This window comes from Myxocyprinus asiaticus, chromosome 30 (assembly GCF_019703515.2).
Source record: "Myxocyprinus asiaticus isolate MX2 ecotype Aquarium Trade chromosome 30, UBuf_Myxa_2, whole genome shotgun sequence".
NCBI lineage: Eukaryota > Metazoa > Chordata > Actinopteri > Cypriniformes > Catostomidae > Myxocyprinus > Myxocyprinus asiaticus.
Window position 1 is genome coordinate 13,420,968 of NC_059373.1, and position 26,791 is coordinate 13,447,758.

Genomic DNA, 26,791 nt, shown 5'->3' on the forward strand with positions numbered 1-26,791 from the left:
CCCAGAACAACAGCAAAGGACCTTGTGAAGATGCTGGAGGAAACAGGTAGACAAGTATCTATATCCACAGTAAAACGAGTCCTATATCGACATAACCTGAAAGGCTGCTCAGCAATGAAGAAGCCACTGCTCCAAAACCTTCAATTAAAAAAAAGCCAGACTACAGTTTGCAAATGCACATGGGGGCAAAGATCTTACTTTTTGGAGAAATGTCCTCTTGTCTGATGAAACAAAAATTGAACTGTTTGGCCATAATGACCATTGTTATGTTTGGAGGAAAAAGGGTGAGGTTTGCAAGTCAAAGAACACCATCCCAACTGTGAAGTATGGAGGTGGCAGCATCATGTTGTGGGGTGCTTTGCTGCAGGAGGGACTGGTGCACTTCACAAAATATATGACATCATGAGAAAGGAAAATTATGTGGATATATTGAAGCAATATCTCAAGACATCAGCCAGGAAGTTAAAGCTCGGTCACAAATGGGTCTTCCAAATGGACAATTACCCCAAGCATACCTCCAAAGTTGTGGCAAAATGGCTTAAGGACAACAAAGTTAAGGTACTGGAGTGGCCAACACAAAGCCCTGACCTCAATCCGATAGAAAATTTGTGGGCAGAACTGAAAAAGCATGCGAGCAAGGAGGCCTACAAACCTGACTAGGTTACACCAATTCTGTCTGGAGGAATGGGCCAAAATTCTAGCAACTTATTGTGAGAAACTTGTAGAAGACTACCCAAAATGTTTGACCCAAGTTAAACATTTAAAGGCAATGCTACCAAATACTAACAAAGTGTATGTAAACTCCTGACCCACTGGGAATGTGATGAAAGAAAAACTGAAATAAATAATTCTCTCTACTACAGGTGCTGGTCATATAATTAGAATATCATCAAAAAGTTGATTTATTTCACTAATTCCATTCAAAAAGTGAAACTTGTATATTATATTCATTCATTACACACAGACTGATATATTTCAAATGTTTATTTCTTTTAATTTTGATGATTATAACTGACAACTAAGGAAAATCCCAAATTCAGTATCTCAGAAAATTAGAATATTGTGAAAAGGTTCAATATTGAAGACACCTGGTGCCACACTCTAATCAGCTAATTAACTCAAAACACCTGCAAAGGCCTTTAAATGGTCTCTCAGTCTAGTTCTGTATGCTACACAATCATGGGGAAGACTACTGACTTGACAGTTGTCCAAAAGACGACCATTGACACGTTGCACAAGGAGGGCAAGACACAAAAGGTCATTGCAAAAGAGGCTGGCTGTTCACAGAGCTCTGTGTCCAAGCACATTAATAGAGAGGTGAAGGGAAGGAAAAGATGTGGTAGAAAAAAGTGTACAAGCAATAGGGATAACTGCACCCTGGAGAGGATTGTGAAACAAAACCCATTCAAAAATGTGGGGGAGAACCACTACGCACAGACGTATGCAAGACATGGGTTTCAGCTGTCGCATTCCTTGTGTCAAGCCACTCTTGAACAACAGACAGCGTCTGAAGCGTCTCACCTGGGCTAAAGGCAAAAAGGACTGGACTGCTGCTGAGTGGTCAAAGTTATGTTCTCTGATGAAAGTAAATTTTGCATTTCCTTTGGAAATCAGGGTCCTAGAGTCTGGAGGAAGAGAGGAGAGGCACACAATCCACGTTGCTTGAGGTCCAGTGTAAAGTTTCCACAGTCAGTGATGGTTTGGGGTGCCATGTCATCTGCTGGTGTTGGTCCACTGTGTTTTCTGAGGTCCAAGGTCAACGCAGCCGTATACCAGGAAGTTTTAGAGCACTTCATGCTTCCTGCTGCTGACCAACTTTATGGAGATGCAGATTTCATTTTCCAACAGGACTTGGCACCTGCACACAGTGCCAAAGCAACCAGTATCTGGTTTAAGGACCATGGTATCCCTGTTCTTAATTGACCAGCAAACTCGCCTGACCTTAACCCCATATATTTAAAACATTTGAAATATATCAGTCTGTGTGTAATGAATGAATATAATATACAAGTTTCACTTTTTGAATGGAATTAGTGAAATCAACTTTTTGATGATATTCTAATTATATGACCAGCACCTGTATAATTCTGACATTTCACATTCTTAAAATAGTGATCCTAACTGACCAGGGAATGTTTTTTTATGATTAAATGTCAGGAATTGTGAAAAACTGAGTTTAAATGTATTTGGCTAAGGTGTATGTAAACGTCTGACTTCAACTGTATATATAATAACTTAAAAGCTCTTTTTTAGTTTTAAGCTCTGTGCACTATTGTCAAACTGATTGCGCTTTAAAATGAGAGTTGAAGGCCTGAGGTTGGTGATTATAAAAATGAAGACTATTTTTAAAGGACCAATGATGCAATGATGTGTCACTTTACTTGGCCAAAAAGAAATGGCCACCATTAATAAACTTAAGAAGTCAAACCCTTGGTCACTAAACAGAGCTGAATTGACTGGAATATTGTTACCTTAGAAACTCCTTTTCTGTGATGCACCCTGACAGTAATACATTAATTTAAAGGGATAATGTTGGTTCACCAAAAAATTAAATTTCTGTTATTTACTCTCTCATATACAAACTTGCATGACTTTCTTTCTTTCATGGAACACAAAAGATGATGTTAGGCTGAATGTTAGGGACTGACAGCCTAAGTCTCTATTCACTTGTAAGAAAAAGTCATAAAGATTTAGAACATGAGTGAGTAAACAATGACAGGACTTTCATTTTTGGGTGAACTATCCCTTTAAATTTATAGCCAGATTGACCAAATGATTGAATTTAGAGAGCCACTGTGTTATAACTATAAATTCGGTGCATCATTGGTTCAGACATCTTATGTTGAACAATTAAACATTATGATGCATGTACTGGTTTCAGCATTATGCACATCTCATTTTACTAATGCCATACAGTGCACAATTCACAGATTTGATCACATTCACAGTTGCTGCTTGAAATCCATTTATATGACACAGGTGAGGCTACTCACTGTAAATGTGACAGCAAGTTTAACTTAGGGTTGCTCTGTGTTTGTATGTGTCAAGTGTGTTTATTAATAAAGTATGCTACAGCTCCAGTTCATAAAATCATGTTTGTCCTTGCATTTGCCATTATACATCAACATACCCATAGCAGGGTTTTTACACCATTTCAACAATGAAATTCCATTTCTATCAGAAAAGACTCGGGAGTGAGGATTATTGGAATTAATATGAAAGTAAAGAAACATATTTTGCGTAAGCCCTGTTTTACGGTTCAGCGCTCAGATTCTTGCTTGAACCTTCAGATCCTGCCGGAGGCCATGACTGCATGGGAGCAGAGCTTATCCCCGCCCAGGACGGGACCTAAACTGGTGCTGATGGGGTGGAGGGGGCTTAAAACAATGGAAGTATGCAAACCAGGAGAGGCTTATAAAGCGGAGGCTGTATTATGATTGGATGATATGCCTGATATAATGAATCCCAAAATCTTCCTGCTAGAACTACGCTTATGGTTCCACTACCTTTTCAGTTCAATGTCACTAAGGATTTTTTAAATTATAATTTAATATGTTATTTATAATTTAAACTATTTTTATAATTTAAAAGAATTTCTTTCAACATATTTTTACATAATTTTTTATTTTTCACAAAGAACAATTTCAAGCTGATGAAACATTTTAGAGCAGAGGATAACTCACTATTGAAATTTCCACTGACATGGAAATCAATTTTAAAATTCCCTGATAAACCTATGCCAGGGCATTCCATGTTAATTTCTGTATGAACAAATCACAGAAGCAGGGGAACCATTTTTTTGTTTGCTTTTTTTTATTTTTCTACCATTGTCCGAAGTTTTACATTGCAGCTTAAAGATAAAGACATCTCAAAAGAGTCTCTCATTCGCTCACACAAACACGCACACATTGTACATACATACAAATTGCCTCTGTTCCACAAAACGTTTTCCACAAAAACATACAGTACGAAAATATAATTTCAAAAGCACTTTACAAAAGACTTGCAATACGATACATTCACTATATAGTATATCAAACTCCCTCCAAAATAAATGAATCTCAGTCACATTACTCTACATGGTCAGTGCGAGAACTCACACGGGTCCTATCCATTAAAATCATGTTTAACAGGTTCTAGTTTGTGTCTCAAAGCTGAGACCAAATGACACTGTAGCTGAAGAGAAGTACAAATGTACTAGTACAGCATCCAAAAATACACACACAAACAAACATGATGCCGAGTGAATTCGAAAGTAACAGGACAGTGAATTATCTAGAATGAGTCACTCATGGACAGGCATCCAAACATACTCCCTTATCCTGCTCAAGAGTTATTTGGCATCTAAATTAATTCAACTTTAAGCCTCTTCTTTCCAACTGCTGTCAGTTTTCCCATTTTCCATGATGGAAGTTCACATGACCAATCTGGATATTAGCGTTTAACTGCAGAACCTGATACCCAAGAATCATCTAAAATGGCAAATCTCAAACTTTTCAAAGAATGAAACCATATGGAAGTATCCTATATTTACTAAACACCACCAACTTAAATTCTGGAATGTCCAGTCATAGCACCACTAACAAAGTTTCAAATAGTACCATGGTTTTACCATGGGTTTTTGGCCAAGGTGCCATGGTAATACAAATACTGGCATTCTTTAAAGTACCTTGGAGAACCATGTAAATACCATGATACACAAGTACAGTAATCATTCGATTCCATGGTAAATGTCAAAGAACCATGGAATTACCAACTGATTCCATCACTATGCCATTGTACCACCACAGTACGTTTTTGTAAGTTTCAGCACCTTTTCACTTCAAGCTTCCTAACTAGAGATTTGGTAGTGCCATTTTTGGTCTATGTTTTTTAATTTGACCAGAGTGAACCGAGAAAAACAGATTAGTGGATAGGAGAGCTTACTTGGTCCTTTCTTTGCACCAAAAGAGGTTAGGCTCTTAGCAGTTGCTAGTCTGGCTGACACAGCCTATAACCTTTCACTTTTGTAAACCATGGTATACTTATTTGGCTGACAACAGGGCCGATACGAAATTGTTCAAGAATTAAAGTTGGAAAAACTGTATTCAGGCATAGCTATGCATCTGGCACTATCAAACTGTAATACTAACAGTAATAACAATATAAAGTAATGATCTAATACTTTTGACAACAAAGACTGTAACAGTATGACTACAAGCCAAGAGACAGCAGAGCAGCTAAGCGATCGTTTCATGCTAGCAAGCCATAGCCTACAATACAAGGCAAGCAGACGGCAACATACTTGTTTACAAATACAACAAGACATTAAAATCAAGGACAATTTGTGTACAAAAAAAAAATCATCAACGGCAATGACTGAAATAAGGCTGACAGAACCTTACGAGCTAAAACAGACAAACAATACTGCAAGGCTGAGTACACAAACAGAAGTTTAGGTCCTTTTTAAGGCTGCTCCGCTAACAGGCACCAAACGGATAGCCAGATGTGACCCGAAGTGTTTGGCAGATCATCCATGTTTCTTTTTCAACAGTGGGAAAGAATTACTTGGCACTTCTGCACTGCTGGCATAACAGCCGGGTGACAGGGCAGAGTAAATCTGCCCCTCTTTGTCTCTCTTCAGGCCGAGGTTTAACTTCGACAAAAGTGTATTTTCATTCAGGGATCATTCTGTAAAACATTGCTTGGAAATCAAATGCAACTAGATACATGATAAACCATTTCTACGTAATGAAACTGCTTAAATGCAATCTCCAGGCAGTAGAAAAGGCCACATGCAGACGATTTAATTTTACACAGAGGGTGCTGCATGCATGCCAGCCGCATGCAAACAAAAACGGAAATGTCAGCCACTTTGATATTCTGTGTGGAATGTTCTGGAACGGAGTGGAATTTCAATGTTTTCCTGTTTCCTGGTTTGTTTGTTTGAAAGTTGGCAGCTGTATTGTGACCTGAGATCAATATCCTTCCAATTCAGACAATAAAATACTGCTTCTCTACAAAGCAAATAAAAATATGAAATGTTACTTTAAAAAAAAAAAAAAAAAAAGTCCATAAAAATGATAAACTTTAACTTTCTATAAAACAATATAAAGTTCTGAAAAATATATGATGGAAAATAAAATGTTTGGATAATACAACTCAGCTACTAATATCCATATATAAATGTGTCTTTATATAATTTTCTATGTACACGTCTTTCAACATATCTAAGTATGTTTAACAGGCGGGGGAAAAAATGATCTAGAACCTCTCTGCTCTTCTTTTCTGATTGTAAAAACGTTTTACTTAACTTATTTAAAAATCAGAAATGAATGTTTTTGTCATATCCTAATCTTCAACAGAGTACTTTCATTCTCAATGCCTTTTCAGTCATCTTGTCACGAAGATAAAAAAAAACAAAAAACATGAAAGAAATATATAGGACATCTTAAAAAAGAAAAAGAAATGATATACATGGAATGTGCAAATGTACAAGTATATCTACATGCATATATAACCACACACACAAAAAAAAAAAAAGCATCATGGAAAAATCAGCATTTGATCCCAGTTTATGTGATCCAGAAATGAAAGAATGTTTAGGTAAACGTGAAAATGACGGGGTGTGTGTGCACGTGTATATATATCACAGAGGTGGGTGGAAGTTGATGGTGTGATGTCTAAGGCCTTGAGAGGTTTTATAGCTTTTCCCACAGCGACACTTGAAGGGCTTCCTCACACGGATCTGCGTCCTGTGCCCATTTTTAGCATGGTACTTTATACCATTCACATTCTGAAAGAGAGAGTAGGTAGAAGGAACAAAAGAGAGTGAGATAGTGTCCAAAGAACTCTCCAGAAATAATAATTACTGCAGCTTCCCAATCTGTCGTGGCAACAAAATATTATAAAATGCCAATAGCATGTATTTTAGGGTTAGTCTAAGGTCATTATAATTAGCTTCAAGCGATAGTTCACCCAAAAATTGTAATTCTCTCATCATTTACTCACCCTCATGATATCCCAGATGTCTATGATTTTCTTTCCTCAGCAGAACACATTTGAAGGAAAATAGAAAAATATCTTAGCTCAGTAGGTCCTTAAAATGCAAGTGAATGGTGATCCGACTTTTGAAGATCCAAAAAAAACAGACAGTCAGCATAAACGTCATTGATACGACTCCAACTGTTAAATTAATGTCTTCTATAGCGATAGGATCCCTTTTGGTGCGATAAAAAAAAACAAAATGCAAGTACTTTTTAACTATAATCCATCGCGTCCGGTCAGCAGCGGTATGCGTGTGTGATGTAATCACGTTGACCTGTTCATGCGAGAACTGACGCACGTGCGACACCCGGAAGAGCAGCGCTGTTTACAGCTGAGCAGCAGGAACGCTGTACAGTAGCTTGGTTGGTTTTGGTTTGATCTGTATTTGTATCTGTTTCTTTCCTCATAATGGTGCATTTGTGTGCTCATCCTGGATGTCTCAACCGAGAGAGAAACGTGAGATTACGTCCGTAACATGCCAACGCGAATATGTCACATGAGACCACGTAAACTCCACCCTCTCGTGATGTGAACGTGCATACTGCTGCTGACCGGAAGCGATGGATTATAGTTAAAAAGTACTTCAATTTTGATCTTTTTTCACACCAAAAGTGATCATGTCTCTTTAGAAGACCGCTGGGGTCATATTGATGGTTTATTCTGACTGTGATATTTGGAGCTTCAAAAGTTTGATCACCATCCACTTGCATTTTAAGGACCTACTGAGCTAAGATATTTTTCAATTTTTCTTCAAATGTGTTCTGCTGAAGTCAGTCATACATACCTGGGATGGCATGAGGGTGAGTAAATGATGAATGAGAATTTTCATTTTTGGGTGAACTAACACTTTAAATTAAAGAGATATTCATCTAAAACTTTAAATTCTGTTCTTATTATTTACTCACCATCATGTTGTTCAAACCCTTATAACTTTCTTTCTTGTGTTGAACTCAAAAGATCTTAGTCAGAATGCTGGGATCGCCATTTACTTTCAGTGCATTTCGTTCCCAAACAGTGAAAATGAATGCTGACTGAAGCTGTCAAATTTTATGCAGGTTTGGAACAACATAAGAGTGAGTAAATAATAACAGAATTTTCATTTTTGGGTGACCTGTCCCTTTACCAGCAACAAATTGTGTGAGTGCCTTTATGCTCTGAGAGGGTGATTGCAAGATTAGATTGTTTTAGAACTTCTTGAAGTCCTCAAAGACATGATTACAAACATGTGCGGTACCTTATATCTCTTCTTGCAGCCTGGAACAGGACATGCAAAGGGTTTCTCATCGCCTCCATTCATGCACATGGAGCTGAGGATGGACTCTGAGCTGATGGCACTTTCTGTAGTCCAGGACTCATCGCTGTCAGAGTCCTCATACTCCACTTCCTCCTCATCACACTCACTGCCTGGGGCACAACAAGAAAGTTAAACTTGTTAATTAGTCATTAATTTGCTTCATATATTTGCTGATGAAAGAGCTAATGAGAACTGAAAAAGTAAATGTGCCCTTTGGTCCAATTATCCAATGCTTCATCATTAGGGTGCTAATGAGTTTTTTTGGTCACAGTTAGTTCAGACTTAATACTTCTAAGAGATGTACCACAACGTAACGTAACAGGCAGTAATCAAGTGTACTTGTTAGGTTTTGTTGCAGACTGTTGGCATGTTTATTAGAACAGAACATCAACTGATATGTCTTTTTTAAATGTCCAAATGATAAAAACTGAGCTGCAGGAGGGGTGGACGGCACCATGGCAAACTCATTTGGTTTAAATAAATAGAAACTTTTGAGGTCCAAACCCATACACACTCACACACATTGAATTCATGCAGTTTTACGTTGAGGAAATCTTACTTTGACAGCAAATTGAACAAACCTTAATTTAGGAGCCAAATTTTCTAAACATTTCAGACCCTTTAAAATACAAGGTAAGTCAAATTGAGGGATAAAAGGGATAGTTCACCCAACAACAAAAAAGTTCTGTCATCATTTACTCACCCTCATGTTGTTCCAAACTTTCTTGGAAAAGGAGATGTTAGACAGAATGTTAGCCTCAGTCATCATTAACTTCCATTGTTTGGAAAAAGATGCAATAAGAATTCATGGTGACTGAGGTTAACATTCATTTTTGAACTATCCCTTTAATATGCAAGAGGAGTCTAATTTGGGTAATATTAATTAAACTATGAGAAATCAGTAGCCATTAAGGTACAAATAACACGAAAAAAAATGAACGTTTTATTTATACATTTATGTGTTATAATGTTATTGTATAATACATTATTATGAATTGTAAGTTATTATAAGTTATTTTAATCTTTTTCACATAAATCTACATTTCATGTTTCCACACTCAAAAACATTTTTTTTATAAGATTCACACATTTCAAAACTAATTTCTATCAAATTTAAAAAATAAAAATCAGTCATTTTTATTAAAAATTAGTTCAATTTGATGGAATTGTGTTGTGAAATTAAAATGTGAAAAATAAATTAAAAAAATACGCTACAATTTTTGAGTGTAACTTTATTCACCTAAACACACACACACACACACAAATAACCTGTTGGTGTACTGCTGCGAAAGGAGGATGATGGAGTGATGGGTGGAGTAACAGGTGGGGTTAGGCTGCCATTGCTATGGCGAGGAGGCGTGGCCGTATTGTTACGTGATACACCTCCAATGACTGATATAGCAATTTTGGGTTGGACCTTCTTCTTCTGAGTTTCTTGCTCTCTGCGTGCTGCTTCAGTCATGAATCTAAACAAAAACAGAATACATGCCATGATCATGTTGTACCTGAAGTTCTAGGAAAGACAGTAATTTAAGCTACAATAGACATGCTTTAGGCATTCATCAAAGTATGTGTCAAACTAAACAGTTATTTTTCTATACCGACCTCCAAAGAACCAAGCAGTTTAAAGGTGGTGTAATTTCTGCGACACACATGACACCACAAGTAATTGCAAAAGTAATTACACTTTGTAACAGAGAACAGAGTCCAGGCATTATTACTACTAATATTTTTCTGCCTTGTATTCTCGAGTTGCTGCTAATGTCTCAGAAATTTCAAAATTCCCCTTAAATTTTAAACTTCCTTAAACTGCTTTAATTCATTTCTAAAATAGATTTTGAAATATATAGTTTAGAAGGAAAGCATATTTGTCATGAAGTGTGAATAAATTCATCTTTTTGTTTAGATCATTATTTGACGCACCTATTAATGTAGCTCAGAGCAACGTATGTGGGCTGCTGTAGTTCCTGCCTCTCCAGAACCCTGGGATCTGTATCTGAGAGTGGGACAGAGACAATACAAGCACATAAGACTGTAAAATACATAGGATAAAAGGTGAAGGTAAAGATGCACGTATAGGTGGATAGAAGGAAAAAGTGATACTGGGTATGCTTGCAGTATGACCTACAGTGGGGAAAAAGGAATTGTGGCTCTTGAGCCACACTTTAAAATGTGTGAAAGTATTTGTATTATATAACAAAATATCAAATCAAGTGGTATTTATTTTAAAGAAAGGTAGAGCTAACACTTTTCTAGCAAAACATTTCACAGAAAGGCATTTGTTAGGTTTCAAATTATAAAACAACAGATAAATAGTTTAACATTAGGTTTGGACACTTTCGGGTTGTCAGATTTTGTGGAACATAGTTAAATGTAATGAACTACGACTTCTTAAAGTGAAAATTGAAAAATGAAAATTCTCTGATCATTTGCTCACTCTCATGCCCTTTCACTTTCTTTCTTCTGCTGAACACATACAAAGATTTTTAGAAGAATATATCAGCTCTGTAGGTCCTCACAATGCATGTAAATGGGTACAACAATTTTGAAGCTTCAAAATGCACATAAAAAGGCAGCATAATGTAAAAGTTATCCATAAAACTCCAGTGGTTAAATCCATGTCTTCCGAAGAGTTATGATAGGTGTGGGTGAGAAACAGATCAATATTTAAGTCCTGTTTTACTGTAAATTCTTCTCCCTGCCCATTAGGTGGCGATATGCATGAAGAATGTGAATCACCAAAAACAAAAAAAAAGAATGTGAAAGTGGAGAGTGATAGTAAAAAAAAAAAAAAAAAAAAAAAAAAAAAAAAGGAGTTAAATACTGATCTCTCACCTATACTTATAGTATATATAGTAGTATACTTATAGTAATAGTTTCTGAAGAAATTAATTTAACAACTGGAGTCATATGGATTACTTTTATGCTGCCTTTGTGTTTTCAGAGCTTCAAAATTTTGGTACTCATACACTTGGATTCTAAAAATCCTTGTTTGTGTTCAGTAGAAGAAAGTCTTACACATCTGGAATGGCTTGAGGGTGAGAAAATGAGAGAGTTTACCTAACAATTAAAATTATCCCAACTGGTTAGATGCCCTTTCATACCAAACACAAATTGGATTCCTTTGGGGCCTTGCACACCATGACCGAGCATTTGCACGACAACAAAGAAAGTTTGTTTTTATGGCAAGTGTGTCTGTTGTTCCATATTCCCGCCCGGCAGTGAAACGGTTGAACAATAAAATTTGAGTATTGGATCATTTCAGGAGCCACTGCAGTTACCAAAACCAGCGCTAAAGTACATAATACAGTTTTGCCCACCAACATTAAGCATAAAGTACCTCAAGGAAGTAAATTTGAACCAGCAATAATGATGTGTATTTTATTTGCATCAAATGTCTTAAAAACAAAAACAATTTTTCTTATTTGGGTTCTCCTAACATGTAAATTATATCACAGCATCTCTGCCTTGCATCATCTTTTAAAAACTTTGATTTTACATGGATTATCTTCATAATGTATTTGATATTGCTGCAGTTTTGCCTTTAAAACTTCTAATCTTACATGAGTTCTCTTCAAAAAATATTATTGCACCATCTTTGCATTTGAATAACTTTTTTGCCCTTTATTCTTGAATTACTCAAAAGTTAATATTGAGAAAAGTAGTCATTTTTTTTTGCAGATGCCACACTCAAATTTTGTTATTTAATGAAATAAGTGTGACTTAAACGTCCAAAATGTTTTGGGGGTCACTGTATACGTGAACACATTAGATAACAGCTTGTTTTTGCTTAAGTTTGCTTTGTGCTTACTGTAAGCTTAGTCAAACAAGTAACCCTAATGCCACACCGCCACACTTTTTCCATTCTGCTCGTTGTGACAGCAGGCAGCTTCCAGTACCTGAGGCACACCAGCCAATGCTTCAAATGTTCCTCTGCCAAGAGTGCATGTATGTGTGTGTCCTACTATAGTCTTTATCACAGCCTGAGACTGCCCCCATGTGGCACAGAGCCCCATCCAATGGCATTGATCAGTATGTCTATTTGCCTCTCTCTTATACACATGTGCACACACTTCCACAACATGTTACTTAATGAAGGCATTGTTTACTGTATGTGTGTGTGGTTGTGTATAAATTGTAGGATGGTAATTGCTGCTTAGAGCTCATTAAAACATAAATAGTGCACAACAGACCTCACAAAGAGAAAAAAGACATACAGTGGTGAGTGTGTGAGAGGCTGGCACATTCAGCACAATTATTTGGAGAGAAGAACAGTCAAAGAAAAGCAAGGTTTTTGTGTTGAATATGGTTTGCATTGCATGCGTATGCACAGTTAGAACTGTGTATAACAGGCAGTGTATATAATAGGTCCCATACGTCTAAATGAGGTTTTGCCCAAAGCCATTAAAAGCATTCCACCATGTTCACTTAATTTTAAAGGAGAATAATTGTTAAGCAGCTTCAACATGCTCTCTTAATGCTTTTGGAGAGCGTACCAGGGTCTTGCATGTAAAAAAAAAAAACTTTTGCACTCTGTCACATTTCACACAACTTGCAAACGTTTTATTTGCAACCCAGTTGGGTTTAAGCACAACATTGCAAATTTTACAATAGTTAAGAACATGTCCAAAACTCCAAAAATACTGCAAAAGACAAATGCTTTGTACAAATTACACATAATAGTTACATATTCTTAGTCTTTATTGTAAAACCACTCCAGAGTGCCACCTGTATTCAGGGACAGACTGGCCATACTAGACGTTTTCCCGATGGGCCGAGGTGTAATTTGGGCTGGCCCGCTGCTGTGTAAGTACCGGCCCGTCCTACAAGCAATATATATTCGCCCGCATGAACCCAATTACAGAATGAATATTCAATAAACTCTGTAAAGTAAAATCAGTATAATGGCTTTTATTTTGAAAACTGAAATTGCTTTTATTTTTAAACTTTTTACACATGGTAGGGCATTTCCATATGTGTGCATTAACTCCTTAAACTCACGTGGAACTCATTATTTGACATACAAATCACAATAATGGTGACAACCAAAGACAACATATTAAGTATAAGATGAGCTCTGAATAATCACAAAAGGACAAATAACTGCAAGTTACAACAAATACAATAACAGCAGCATATATAAAATCTGCAAACAGTAAAGCTATGACCAGTACATAGTCATTTGCATAATTTATTCATACTTCAGGGAACTGAAGTGCGGCTTGCTGAATAATGCTCGCGCCTGATAAAAATGCAGAAAATAAATCATGAAAAATATTACTTGTGGCTATTTAAGTCTTTGAGGCTTCATTTGTTTAAAGGATTATGATAGTTTCCACAACTGTCTTGCATCAACTTAAAGAACATTAATTTGGTCTATTGCAATTTTTATTATACTCAAACTGTCAACTTTTCTTTGAACTGTGAACAACTGTGAACAGTGAACATTTGCACATTCTATGGTTCATATTCTGCACAGCCCTACACAACTGCACATATTTTGCACAACTGTACAGCTCCTTTATTAAAACCAGTCAGTTTACTTTTTCTATATATATTGTATCTTAAATACAGTTTATTATTATCTTACTATGTTTATTGTTATTATATGCATCAAACACCAAGGCAAATTCCTTGTATGTGAAAACTTACTTGGCAATAAAGTCAATTCTTCTGAAACAGCATTTGTCAAAGCATAAAGCTTTTCACTTTTTCTCAAGAATAATCTGGGGAAGGAATTAAATCATTGCAGATTTAAAGACGCAACAAACTCAGAGTGAAAATATGAGCAATGAATCTGCAAAATACTGCAAAGTTCTACACTTTAAGAGGTATGTTTCTTTTGTTTTACATATATTTATATACATACATATTTTGGCCAACTTTGTTTTCATTGATTTAAAAAAAAAAACACATTACACAGTTAATGCGAGTAATTGACATGAATTTTTAGCATTGTCATCAGTGTCCTGCTGTGTGACACTTTTAAAAAAAACTTATGATCTTTTATAGCTACAGTATATATACATATATATTATTATTATACTTTTTGTTTCCACAACCTCATATTAACCAAGACAATAGTTTATTTGCATTTCTAGAAAAAAGTTGAAAGGTGATTAAGATCTTTAAAAACTTTGAAGAAATGCTGACTTTAAGTGTGCACCTTAAATACACACTTTCCCTTGTGTACATTTTAACCTATCATGTGTATGTTGGGAAAATGTTTTCTGACCTGTTATTTGTCTGATCTATAAAGTACTTATTTTTAGTGCTTTCTCTAAAAAAAATCCACTCATCACATTTACAGTGGTTTTATGTGTGTTTGGTGGGCCACTCTGGGACACTTTTTAGTCCAGTCTGCCCCTGCCTGTGCGTGTGCCTAAATCCCACCAGAGCTCTCTCTTGTGTCTGCATTGCATGGATTAGGCATTGCACACCTCATAAAGAGGACACACACCCTCACACACACACACTTTTTTGTATCTCAGGTGGACCACCGAGGTGGTCTTCATCAGTGCTTTATTAGCGTTTCCAAATCATTTGTCCTGCTGGTGTGGACTTTCAAGCTTCAAAATGAAAGTACCAGTAAAGTACCTTTAGAAAAATTGCACTCAATGCAGACAAGTATTCACTGTTAATTGTATTTTTATTTTTTAAAGCATTTAGGCTAGTTAAACTTATTTTTTATTGAATTTATATTATAAACTTACATTTCAGAGCAGTAAAACATTTTAGTAGGTACCTAAATTAATTAAAAAAAATAATATATTACTATAATATTTTCTTTAATGAATCATTTAAAATGATATCCTCACGAAACATGTCACAGTTTTATATTCACATTAGAGGCAGTCCGATATATCCGTTTTACCGATTAATCGGTGCCAATAGTTGCTTTTTGGAACTATCGTTATTGGCAAAAATCTATGGCGACAGTTGCAGATGTTTCGGGCTTGTTTATACTTAAAAGTCCTGCATTATGCAACAAATCTTCATTTTTTTCTGGTTATTTTTTTGGTTTTGGTTGAACAATAAACCTCATCTGGGATTTTATTAATTTAGGACTCTTTGTGTTCGTCATAGTAAGGAAATAATAATGCATTTTTCTGACATTCTATAAATACATTTTAAAAACTATCGGCTGATTAATCAGTTATCGCCCTTTTCCACCAGATACCTCTAATTCACGTCCATTGAAAATCTTTAAATTTCAGCAACTTTTTTCTGATATTGAATGTGTGTGTGAGGGCCGAGATGGATGTGAAGTGTAATTAAACGTGCCAGGTGCAAAACAGTGTAGGGAGGGTAAAATTAATGTTTTCCAATTTTATGATTTCCCTTAACCTACAAAATGGAGGCACACAAGGTCCTTCCACAACCACAAGAAAAGTAGCAAGGTAACACAAAACTAGAAACACACACACACACACACACACATAACAGTCAATGCCCTTACACTGAACACTTAATTTTCACATTTAGGAAAATCATAAACATTCACTAATGGCCGTCATAATTCAATACAAACAACAACCATCCAGTTGAAAGCAACACTTGTCCCTACCAGTAGCAGTAGTATTGCATTTTAATGGGCCATGACCAGCATTAAATCCCTATGAAATCTTTATGTAGGGCTAATAACACTGGGCCCTGTGTGAAGACATTAAAGAACTTTCTGCCCATAAAAATGCCCTTTATTCGCAACCATATCATTAAATCCTCACAATAAAACAAATCCTGTTGTTTTCACACGAAAAACAAAAACTGCCAGCTGTGGTTGCCAAAATAATTATGTAAAAAATACAGTAAAATCTAAACAACTTTACAGAACAACCTGTACATATAACAGTTTAAAACTATTGTAATTTACATGACCTCGATGGCACTGTAAAAAAAGAAAAAAAAAGAAAAAGAAAAATCTGTTACATTTACAGTAAAAAAAATAAATTCGATATCAACATTCTGAAACTGTAAAAATCTGCTTTTTACTTTATAAGGTATTGTTAGTCACCGTAAAAATTACAGAAGAGCACATGATGATATGAAGTTCACCAATAGTAGCTCTTCTACAAACATGTAGAGACAGTGCTCAACGTCACTCACACAAATACTAAACACCATCAGAGTAACACATGTGAAATTTAAATAATGCAGTAAACATGAACTAAACTATATTAAATATAAAACAGAACACCCCGATGTATGTAACTGATATTAAAAATAAGAAAAATAACTATTCCCATAAAATATATGAAATCTAATGGGTCAGCAGGGACTTGTGGGAAATCCCGATTATTGTTTTTTACTGTAATTTTAACAATAGTTTACTGTAAAGTACATGTACTCTCTTGTTAAACAATGTACATTTTTACCATTAATTTTACATGAAAAAAATCATACTTTTTACATCTTAAAAAAATGTAATTCTCAACATTTTATTGTATTGTCTTTTAAAATATACTGTATAGTTCACAGTTAATATTTGTTAATCAATTAACATTTTATTTCTGCAGTACTTTTAGTCTTTTACCATAAAAATTACAGACATTTTTTTACAGTGCTAAACAAACCTTACTGGGCAATTTACTGCTCTCCTGTAAAGATGCAACACTGCTTTGGGATCAGGTGGATCTAAATTACATAGAAACATATCTGTATAAGAACATTTTATATAGTAGCTGTGAAGAATTATGCGATTTTTGAGATGTCAGAAGAGTAAATGTGCCACCCTGTGGTTAAAAAAAACCATCAGAAAGCTACATTTGGGTGTCCAAGTTGGTGTGAGTGTGTGCATCTGTGCCTGAGTGTAGAGGAGCCTGGCATGGTGCGGCAATGTAGGAATGCTGGGTTTGCTTTCCAGACAGCTAATTAAAAAGCAGGGGAGTGTTTTAATGTGCTGGAGAGCAGCAGGTCTCCGGATGGAGGGAACGGAGAGGAGGGGAAGACAGTTGGGGAGGAGAAAACTCTAAACGAGGCTGTAATTACACTTCTCAGAGCTCAGCAGGATATAACGCTCCAAACACTTCCGTATGTACACACACACACACACACACACGTTAAAAGACAAGCACACACACATGCAAAGGGAAACAAAAACATAAACATTCTCCCTCACACAAATGCACAAAATATACACACAAGCACTACAAACAAACCCATACTGAGTGTTGGGTGGGACTAGGAAAGTTGGTATAATGGATTTTCCACTGGCTCTCACTAATTGCCTCATAAAAGGCTTGACGAGCCATTTAATGCAACTCTCTCTTTTAAACACGCACACACACAATCAAATTATAATGATCTGAACAGAGCTGAATAGATTATATTAAACTTATATATTAATCACTTCTTGATATTAGCCCTGCAGAAAATACCTTAAGCCAGTCTACGGTGGTTTGCTGGTCTAAACAAACTGGTCAGGGTGGTCTAGTTTGATGGTTTAAGAGGGGTTTTCGGTACTTGTTTGGCTGAGAGGCCAGCTGGCTGACAGCTAGACCAACTGAACAGCAGCTCCACCATGCAGTGAGACCAGCTAAACCATCTTAAACCAGTTAAGACCAGCAAACTATCCATAGGCTAGTCTAAGGGGTTTTTCCCCCTAGCAAGGAGTTTATTTTACATTTGGAAAAACTATTTTCCAATGATGGGAAGAACACCAAAATTCACCTTATATGTGAAGTAAATAATTAGGAACAATTTTGGAAGAACATTATATACACTATATATTCACCATAATCTCTCTCAGCAAATGAAAAAAGAGCCACAACAAGAACAATACTGTTTCCCGTACTGACAACAGCAAATGGATTTTGTGCTACAAGCCTGACATCTACTGGCCACTGAAAGTCACTCAATTTCCAAAACCGACTCAAAAGCATATTCAATACTCTGAATGCCTGAGGGGTCTGTCTGTTAGATTTGCGTAAAAATTAAGTTTTATATTTAATCACCCTCATGCCATCCCAGATGTGTATGACTTTCTTTCTTCTGCATTACACAAATTAAGATTTTTAGAAGAATATTTCAGCTCTGTAGGTCCATACAATACAAGTGAATGGGTGCTAGGGCTGCACAATTAATCGAAAAACTAATCGCGATTACGACTGCCACGATTATATATTCGTGAAAACTTTTGATTAAGACAAGCCGGTTAATGTTTAAATATGTCATATTATTTACTGTACGTGGACCAATCATTTTAGAGGTAAAGACACATATTGCATGTCTGATGGTAGTATTTGATTTTATACCACCTATGTCAGGCTTTGGAGGTGTGTTAAACGTGTGGGGATGTGTATTTATCAACCTGTTACATGTCACACAGGCATACTGAATCAAGTAAAAACAGGTTGTCAATAGTTCAGAAAGAACCTACATATTTCTTCTATACCACAGATATCCCTTTAAAATAACTTTTAGTAGGTCTAACATTAACAACCATTATTACAATATTTAATGCTTAACCTCAAACACTGCGGACACGCCGGCGGGTCCGTGGGGAGGCGCTATATGGGAAGCCGTTTTAACACAACACTCTGAAGTCCCTGTATGCATAAGTTAGGCATATGTGGTATCCTTTGAAAGCTTAGAATCTGTAATTTTCAGAGAACCCCTTCACTTTTGCATTTATTTACAGAAAATAACAAAATAAAGCCTGAAAACATATGTCGCAAATTGGCGCCACCTAGAGGTTACGTTGTAGACATTTTAAAAATGAATATGAAAGTCATTCACGTAGCACTTAAATAGACAAGTCATATCAAATAAATGCTTTCATTCTCAGGAAGGTGACTGTACAGTTTATTTTTTTTGCCATAATACAACCCCAATTCCCAAAAAGTTGTGACAGTATGAAAAATGCTAATAAAAATAATATATATACACATTTAAGTTATTTGTAAATTATATTCACACTTTGCTATATTGAAAGCACTACAACTACATTATATGATGTTTTACCTTGTGAATTTAATTGCTTTTTTGTTTTGAAAATATACAGTAATTTCAAATCAGTTGATTGCAACATGCTCCAAAAAAGTTGAGACGGGCAATTGAAGACTAATAAAAAAAGGCGATGTGAAACAGTAGATGTTAAACAGGTGAGGCAATTGTGTCATAGTATTGTATACTGTATAAGGAGCCTCAAAAAACAGCCTAGTCCTTCATGAGCAATGATTGTTCAAGACTTGTCAATTTGCCAAGAGATGCTTCAGCAAAAACTGGAAGGATATTGGGCATTTCACCCTCTACAGTGCACTATATTTAAAAGATCTGGCCAAATCTTGGTGCGTAAAGGGCAAGACGAAAACCACTTCTGAATGCGCATGATCTCTGATCCCTCAGACATCAGTCTTAAAAAACATCATTCATCTGTAATGGATATCATGAACATGGGCTTGGGATTACTTTTGGAAACCTTTGTTAGTCAACACCACTCGCCACTGCAGCCACAGATGCAAGTTAAGACTTTACTATGCAAAGCAGAAGCCTTACATAAACACTGTCCAGAAACACTGCCGACTTCTCTGGGCTCTGTCCCATCTTAGATTGAAAGCAGAACAGTGGAACTGTTTTTTGGTCTGAAGAGTCCACATTTCAAAAAGTTTTTGAAAAACACAGCCGTCATGTTATCCGGGCCAAAGAGGAAAAGGACCATCCAAGCTGTTATTAGCATCAGGTCCAAAAGCCAGTGTCTGTATTTGCCAGGGGTGTATCAGTTACCCATGCCATGGGCACTCGCACATCTGTGGGAACACCATGAATGCAGACAGATATGTACAAATTTTGGAGTAACATATACTGCCATCCAGCATTTTCCGAGGGACATCCCTGCATTTTCCAGCAGGACAACTTCAAACCACATACTGCCCAGATTACAAGTGCATGGCTGTGTAAACAGGAAGTGTGGGTGCTAGACTGGCCTGCCTGCAGTCCTGACCTGTCTCTAATTGAGAATGTGTGGCGCATTATGAAGCGCATTAGATGGCATCGAAGACCCCTTACAATTGTGCAGCTTAAGACCTACATAATGGATGAATGGGGGGAAATTCCATTTTCTAAAAAAAAATTTTTGTTTTGTTTTTAACAAAAAAATGTCTATCATAAAATTATACATATATACAATGTTATTTATTAATTATTTCAGTCATTTCTTAAAATGTAGGGGGTTATCTGTAAAAATTAGAACATTTTTATGAAATTAGTCTACTGTATGTGTGAACAGGGAGCTTTTAAATTTGAGTGTGAAAATTCTCAGGCAGCAGCCCAAAAACCCTGCAGAGCTTAAGAGGTGAAGATGCTTAAGACACTGGAGTGCAGCTCATATCCATCATATGCTACTATCTACCATATTCTACTCTGAAGAACCACGTGGTTGCCTACTTTGTGATATCATGGTAACTGAATCTTTAATCGCGATTACAATATCAAGGGCAATAATCGACAATTATGATTTTTGTCATAATAGTGCAGCTTTCATTTTGAAAACTCCAAAAATTACATAAAGGCAGCATAAAATTAATCCATATGACTCCAGTGGTTAAATCCATACTTTCTGAAGTTATATGATAGGTGTGGGTGAGAAACAGATCAATATTTAAGTCAATTTTTGATAGAAATTCTTCCTGCCCAGTAGGGGCGATATGCATGAAGAATGTAAATGATCAAAAACACAAAAAGAAGAATGTGAAAGTTAAAGCAGAGATTGACTGAGCAGGGAGGACAGTTTATAGTAAAACTGGACATAAATATTGATCTGTTTCTCACCCACACCTCTCAAATCAATTCTAGAGACATTGATTTAACCACTAGAATCATATGAATTAATTTTTAGGCCAACTTGTGTGATTTTTCGAGCTTCAAAATTTTAAAGACCTACAGAGCTAAGAAATTCTTCTAAAAATCTTCATTTGTTTTCTGCTGAAGAAAGTCACACACATCTGGGATGACATAAGGGTAAGTAAATGAGAGAATTTTCATTTTTGGGTGAACTATTCCTTTAACTACTAAAATGATTGATCTTTCACCAAAGTTTAATTTAGTGTCCTGGTTGCCATGGTTACGAAAAAGGGACAGATAAGGTTTAGTAACCTGCAGCATAAACAGGATGCAATATGCAGATAATGCTAGGAGAGTATAACAAACAAACTCCGACAAATTAACTCTCTGTTGTCAATTGTTTATAATGATGTCATCTTTTACCTGCAACATGCAATTACAATAGATAGGAAACGTAACAGGCATGTTCAAACAGGTTTCCATTGCCAAACAAAAACAACTTAGGCCTACTTAAAAACAGGACGAAATACCCGGAGCACCATCTAGCTGGCAAGGGGAGGGTATGACATTATCCAAAATTCCATTTGGCATAGGGAACTATAAACAGATATACCCAATGAACTTTCTTTTTCAGTCGCTTTCTGTATGTCTCTCTTTCACACATGGACAGATGCAGGTACATGTTTTTTTCCCCGAGTCAGTTATCATTAGTTAAAGGGAAAAAAAATATATATGATCTATTTGTATATATGTATTTTGTATGGGGCTACACGACAGCTTGTTCTTGGTAGCATTTAATAATCCTCAGTCAGATTACATGTGCACAGATATTATGATAGTCAGCAAACGTGTGTCTTGCCTTGAAAGAAAAAGGTGCAGTGTCTTTACCACCAGGAGGCAATGTTACTTAAAAGATTAGTTCATTTACTCACCCTCATATCATCCCAGATGTGTATGCCTTTGGTCTGCAGAACACAAGTGAACATTTTTAGAAGAATATCTCAGCTTTGTAGGTCCATACAATGCAAATGAATGGTGACCAAGACTTTGAAGCTTCAAAAAGCACATAAAGGTAGCATAAAAGTAATCCATCATACTCCAGTAGTTTAATTCATGTCTTCTAAAGTGATCCAACTGATTTCGGGTGACAACAGATCAAAACTCCTTTTTTACTACAAATCTTGACATCAGCAGTCTCCATGGCGATCATGATTTCAAGCACTAGGAAGTATAATCGAGCTTGAAATAATGATCATGCCTAGACACCGCAATGGCAAGATGAAAAACTGCTTAGATCAGGGGATTCCAAACCAGGGTCCGGGGACCCCCAGGGGGCCGCAAGGGGGTCCACGGAAATTTAAAAAAATAAAAGTCTAAAAGGAAAACAAAAATGGACTGGATGGAAATCATGGGATCATGATTATTTTATTCTATTGACAGACATACTTTTTAACTGTAATATATATATATGACAAAAAAAATCTGCAAATATAGGTTTGTGATGAAAAAAATATTTCTTGAACCTTTAGCTGTCACTTTTAGCTTGCTCACTAGGGGTCGCTGCTTTGAAACGATACTTTGTATTGTGAACAGGCTATACAAATACACTTGAATTTAATTGAAAATGTTTCTCTTCATGTTTATACAAACATTAAAAGTGGAAATAAGATGATTTGAAAAAAAGATACTGTAAACTTAATACAAAATAAATAATTTGAGATAATATTTTACAGGAAGAAATTTAATATTTTTTGGCTTTAATACAATGCAATAGAAAAATCATTTTTTATTTCACTTGCATGTTATCTTTGTAAAATAACACTATTTTACTCACACAGTAAAATTCGATCTTTATACATGAAAAATGTGAAGCTGAATTGATATTTATGGAATGGTGTCCCTTGCAAGGGTATCATCATATTGTGGGTCCTTGGTATCAAAAAGAAAGAAAGGCATATACATCTGGCATGGCATGAGGGCGAGAAAATAGTGAGAGAATTTTAATGTTTGGGTGAACGGTTTCTGTAGGTCCTATATTCATATGTCTGCGTAAAACTCCAGACTGCAAATTGTAATCCATATATACCGGAAAAATTCTTCGACCTGTAAAAAAACAACTAGGAAGAAGCAGAGCTGAAAATAATAAGTTAAGCATTTCAGATCTCTATTTGGTCAGACGGTCAGCAATTTTGACCTTCATGACATTAAATGAAGTTGCAAGTTCTTATGTTGTAACTGTAAATAAGTTTACTCATCGCCACTGAAGATGGACCTGTCCTAAATTTTTAATGTACGACAAGGCATTTGATCCAATTATTTCAGTGTCTGCTTGAGGTATCATCAATTGGTGTATCATTGACCACATTTTCTTTTTTCAGATTTATGTTTTTACATAGACAAATAGAAAGAAAATGCTAAAGAAAAAAGTCCTAAAATCAAAATAAGGCTTCAGCTTATTTAGAGTTCAGAAGAGGTTGTACTTCTTTTGCCAGCTGAGGAAGTTCAACCTCCCACAGGAGCTGCTGACACAGTTCTACTCGGCCGTCAGAGTCTGTCCTGTGTACATCTATAACTGTCTGGTTTGGTTCAGCCACCATATCAGACAGAAGGAAACTACAACGGACAGTCAGGACTGCCGAGAGGATTATTGGTGCCCCTCTGCCCACCCTCCAAGACCTGTGCATCTCCAGAGTGAGGAAACGTGCAGGTAGAATCACTCTGGACCCCACACACCCTGCCCACTCCCTCTTTGAACTGTTGTCCTCTGGCCGGTGCTACAGAGCACTGAGCGCCAGGATATCCAGGCACAAGAACAGTTTTTACCATCAGGCCATTTTCCACATGAACAATTAAACTGCCTCAGGACTCCCCCACAGTGCAATAATGTAAATACAAATCTCATGTACATAGGTAAATTCTCATATTTAATTCAATAACTGTACATACCCCTACCTTGCACATATATCACCACTTGCACATGTACATACATACATCATTGTTATATGTCCTATTATTTGTATGTCTATTTATACTCTTGCCTTGTTTTATATTCTGTGTCTCACTGTAATGTTCTGTGTGCCCTTGTTTCTCCTATCACCAAAAAAAAAAATTCCTTGTGTAGTGAGAACACTTGGCAATAATGATAATTCTGATTCAGCTTTCTGAACTGTGTAACGTGGCCTGTAGGAGGCAGTGCACGGTTTGACCCCAAAGTAAAAAGTGCAGTCACATTTTCTCTCTTTTAGCTTAGTTAGCCAAAGTGACACAGTAAACAAGTTACATGGGCTACCCAAATGAAGGCCTATTTGGGCTTGATTTTCCAATTAAAACAAAAGCATAAGCAAGAGTTGTGGGGACAGAAAATGTATTGATACGGTATACACTTTTGTCACTGTATTGATTTAACAATCCTCAACCACATATTTATTTCAGTATAATATCTTATGTTTTATGTTATTTTGTTACAAAGCTTTACCTATTAGTAAGCTTAAATGCAACAAAATATAGCTACTTCTAAAGTTCATTAGATAATGAAAGGTACCTGTTCTACTTCAATTTGAGGGAAATTATGAAAAAGATTATGGAGGAAATAGCAGGGGTGCACAGATTCAAAATACTCCATTCACATTTAAATCAAGTGTGTGGATTAACAGAAGAATAAGCTTGCAATTCACAAGCAATATTATATGGGAGATTTACTGCAGTCAAATAAAATAAGCAAATGAATGTGCATTGCAAAATCAAATTGCAATCATTGGTTTAACACAAACACTGACCAGTCATTATGACTTGGAAAGTTTAAAAACACCAGCGTATTGTGACTTACACAAACGTTCATCAGCTCTTTCTAAAGAGGTCTGCGACATCGGACACGTCTTTAGCATCAGAAATGATGTGGCTTATTACATTGTCATAACATACTATATTATGTAAGTACTTGTGTAGCTGCAGTTGTGTAAGCCAGTTTGTTTGCCTAACAATCACTTATGAGGACCTTGAGAGCATGAGAACAAATTTTCTTTGAACTGAATGCCAAACATCTATAGAGAAAACCAGGTTCTTCACATTACCTCTCAAATAACTGGTAAAGCACGATAGTCAAAAGTGGGAATAATATAAACGTGTTAAAGAAAGTGGTCCTTAAGGAAAACCTGTTCCAAAGCACACACAACCCTGACTACACTTAATTTTCCAGCTGTATTTATCATGACGACAACCAGGGCACACAGTCAAGACAACACTGGAGTGCAAAGCTAGTAGAAGTGAACTCATAATACTTAGTTATTGTAATTGCTACAAAAGATGTTCCAGCAACTGAATAAAGAATCTGAATATTTACATAAGATGTGTTTTCATAATTTGTGATAAATTAGCAGAGAATTCTGACAAAGTATTTTAACTTTAACACAGTGGCAACGTATGATGGTTGTATGCCAAAAAAAAAACACTTTTAAAAACTTAATACATTTCTAAATAAGTTTGTAATATATATAAAAAAAAAAATTAAAAATTGTTTAAATTTAAAGGGATAGTTTATCCAAAAACGAAAATTCTCATCATTTACTCACCCTCATGCCATCCCAGATGTGTATGACTTTCTTCTGCAGAACACAAATTATTATGTTTAAAATAATATCTTAGCTCTGTAGGTCCATACAATGAAAGTGAATGGGTGCCAACATTTTTACGCTCCAAAAAGCACAAAGGCATCATAAAAGTAATCCATAAGTAATCCATGTTTTAATCCACATTTTCTGAAGCGATATGATAGGTCTGGGTGAGAAACACATCAATATTTAAGCAATTTTTCGCTTGAAATGTGGTATGCGTGAAGATTTTGAATCACCAAAAACTCAAGAACAAGAATGTGAAAGTGATCTGTTTTTCAACCACACGTATCATATCGCTCAAGACATTGATTTAACCACTGGAGTCTTATGGATTACTTTTATGCTGCCTTGTGTGATTTTTGGAGCTTCAAAATTTTTGGACCCATTCACTTGCATTGTATGGATCAAAAGAGCTGAGATATTCTTCTAGAAATCTTCATTTGTGTTCAGCAGATGGAAGAAAGTCATACACATCCGGGATGGCATAAGGGTGAGTAAATGATGAGAGAATTTTTCATTTTTGGGTGCACTATTCCGTTAATCGAACTTTATGAAATATTTTAACAAGAAACAAGAGCAAACTGAATAAAACAGAAACTAATGCTGCAGCATTTATTTTGGTCTTGTCTCTATGTAAGGTCAAAAGTCACTCAAGGCCACACACACACCATACTGTGTGAATAGCGAATTAAAATGTTTGTAGCCATTTTATCAATTACCATTAATATATTTTGTATCAGTCTATCAATGAAAAGCAAACAAATCATTAGTTTGTTGCTAACAAACAAACTTACAAACTCATACTAAAACAAGGGTCTGTCTCCAGTAAGAGGAAGAGTTGAAGACAATCATGGGATGTAATTCAGGAGAAGTGGACAGAGACTGTAGACTGTATGGCTTTAAGTGCCAGTTTATGGAAGCCCAGGAGTGCCATTTAAAAAAAGAATGAAGGAATAAATTATCAATCTATTAACTTTAAAATAAAAATGTGAATAAACCAATTTATAAATGGACAAACAAACAGACACATTTAAATGAGTTTATTTAATTTATGTTTTAAAATGTAGTTATATTTAGCAAT

At 35.9% G+C, this 26,791-nt stretch overlaps 2 protein-coding genes across 3 annotated transcripts in view; both read right to left on the reverse strand.

Moving 5' to 3' along the window:
- aste1b (asteroid homolog 1b) overlaps nt 1-26,791 on the reverse strand; it is a 311,837-nt gene that overhangs the window by 156,690 nt on the left and 128,356 nt on the right. The gene's annotated exons all lie outside the window — the stretch shown is intronic.
- jazf1a (JAZF zinc finger 1a) overlaps nt 3,798-26,791 on the reverse strand; it is a 29,714-nt gene continuing 6,720 nt past the window's right edge. The window contains exons 2-5 of the mRNA XM_051664754.1: nt 10,244-10,316; nt 9,590-9,786; nt 8,261-8,430; nt 3,798-6,775 (exon numbers count right to left, since the gene is read on the reverse strand). Of these exons, the coding sequence (XP_051520714.1) occupies nt 6,629-6,775; nt 8,261-8,430; nt 9,590-9,786; nt 10,244-10,316 (587 nt within the window). The 3' untranslated portion in view covers nt 3,798-6,628. The remainder of the gene's footprint in view (nt 6,776-8,260; nt 8,431-9,589; nt 9,787-10,243; nt 10,317-26,791) is intronic.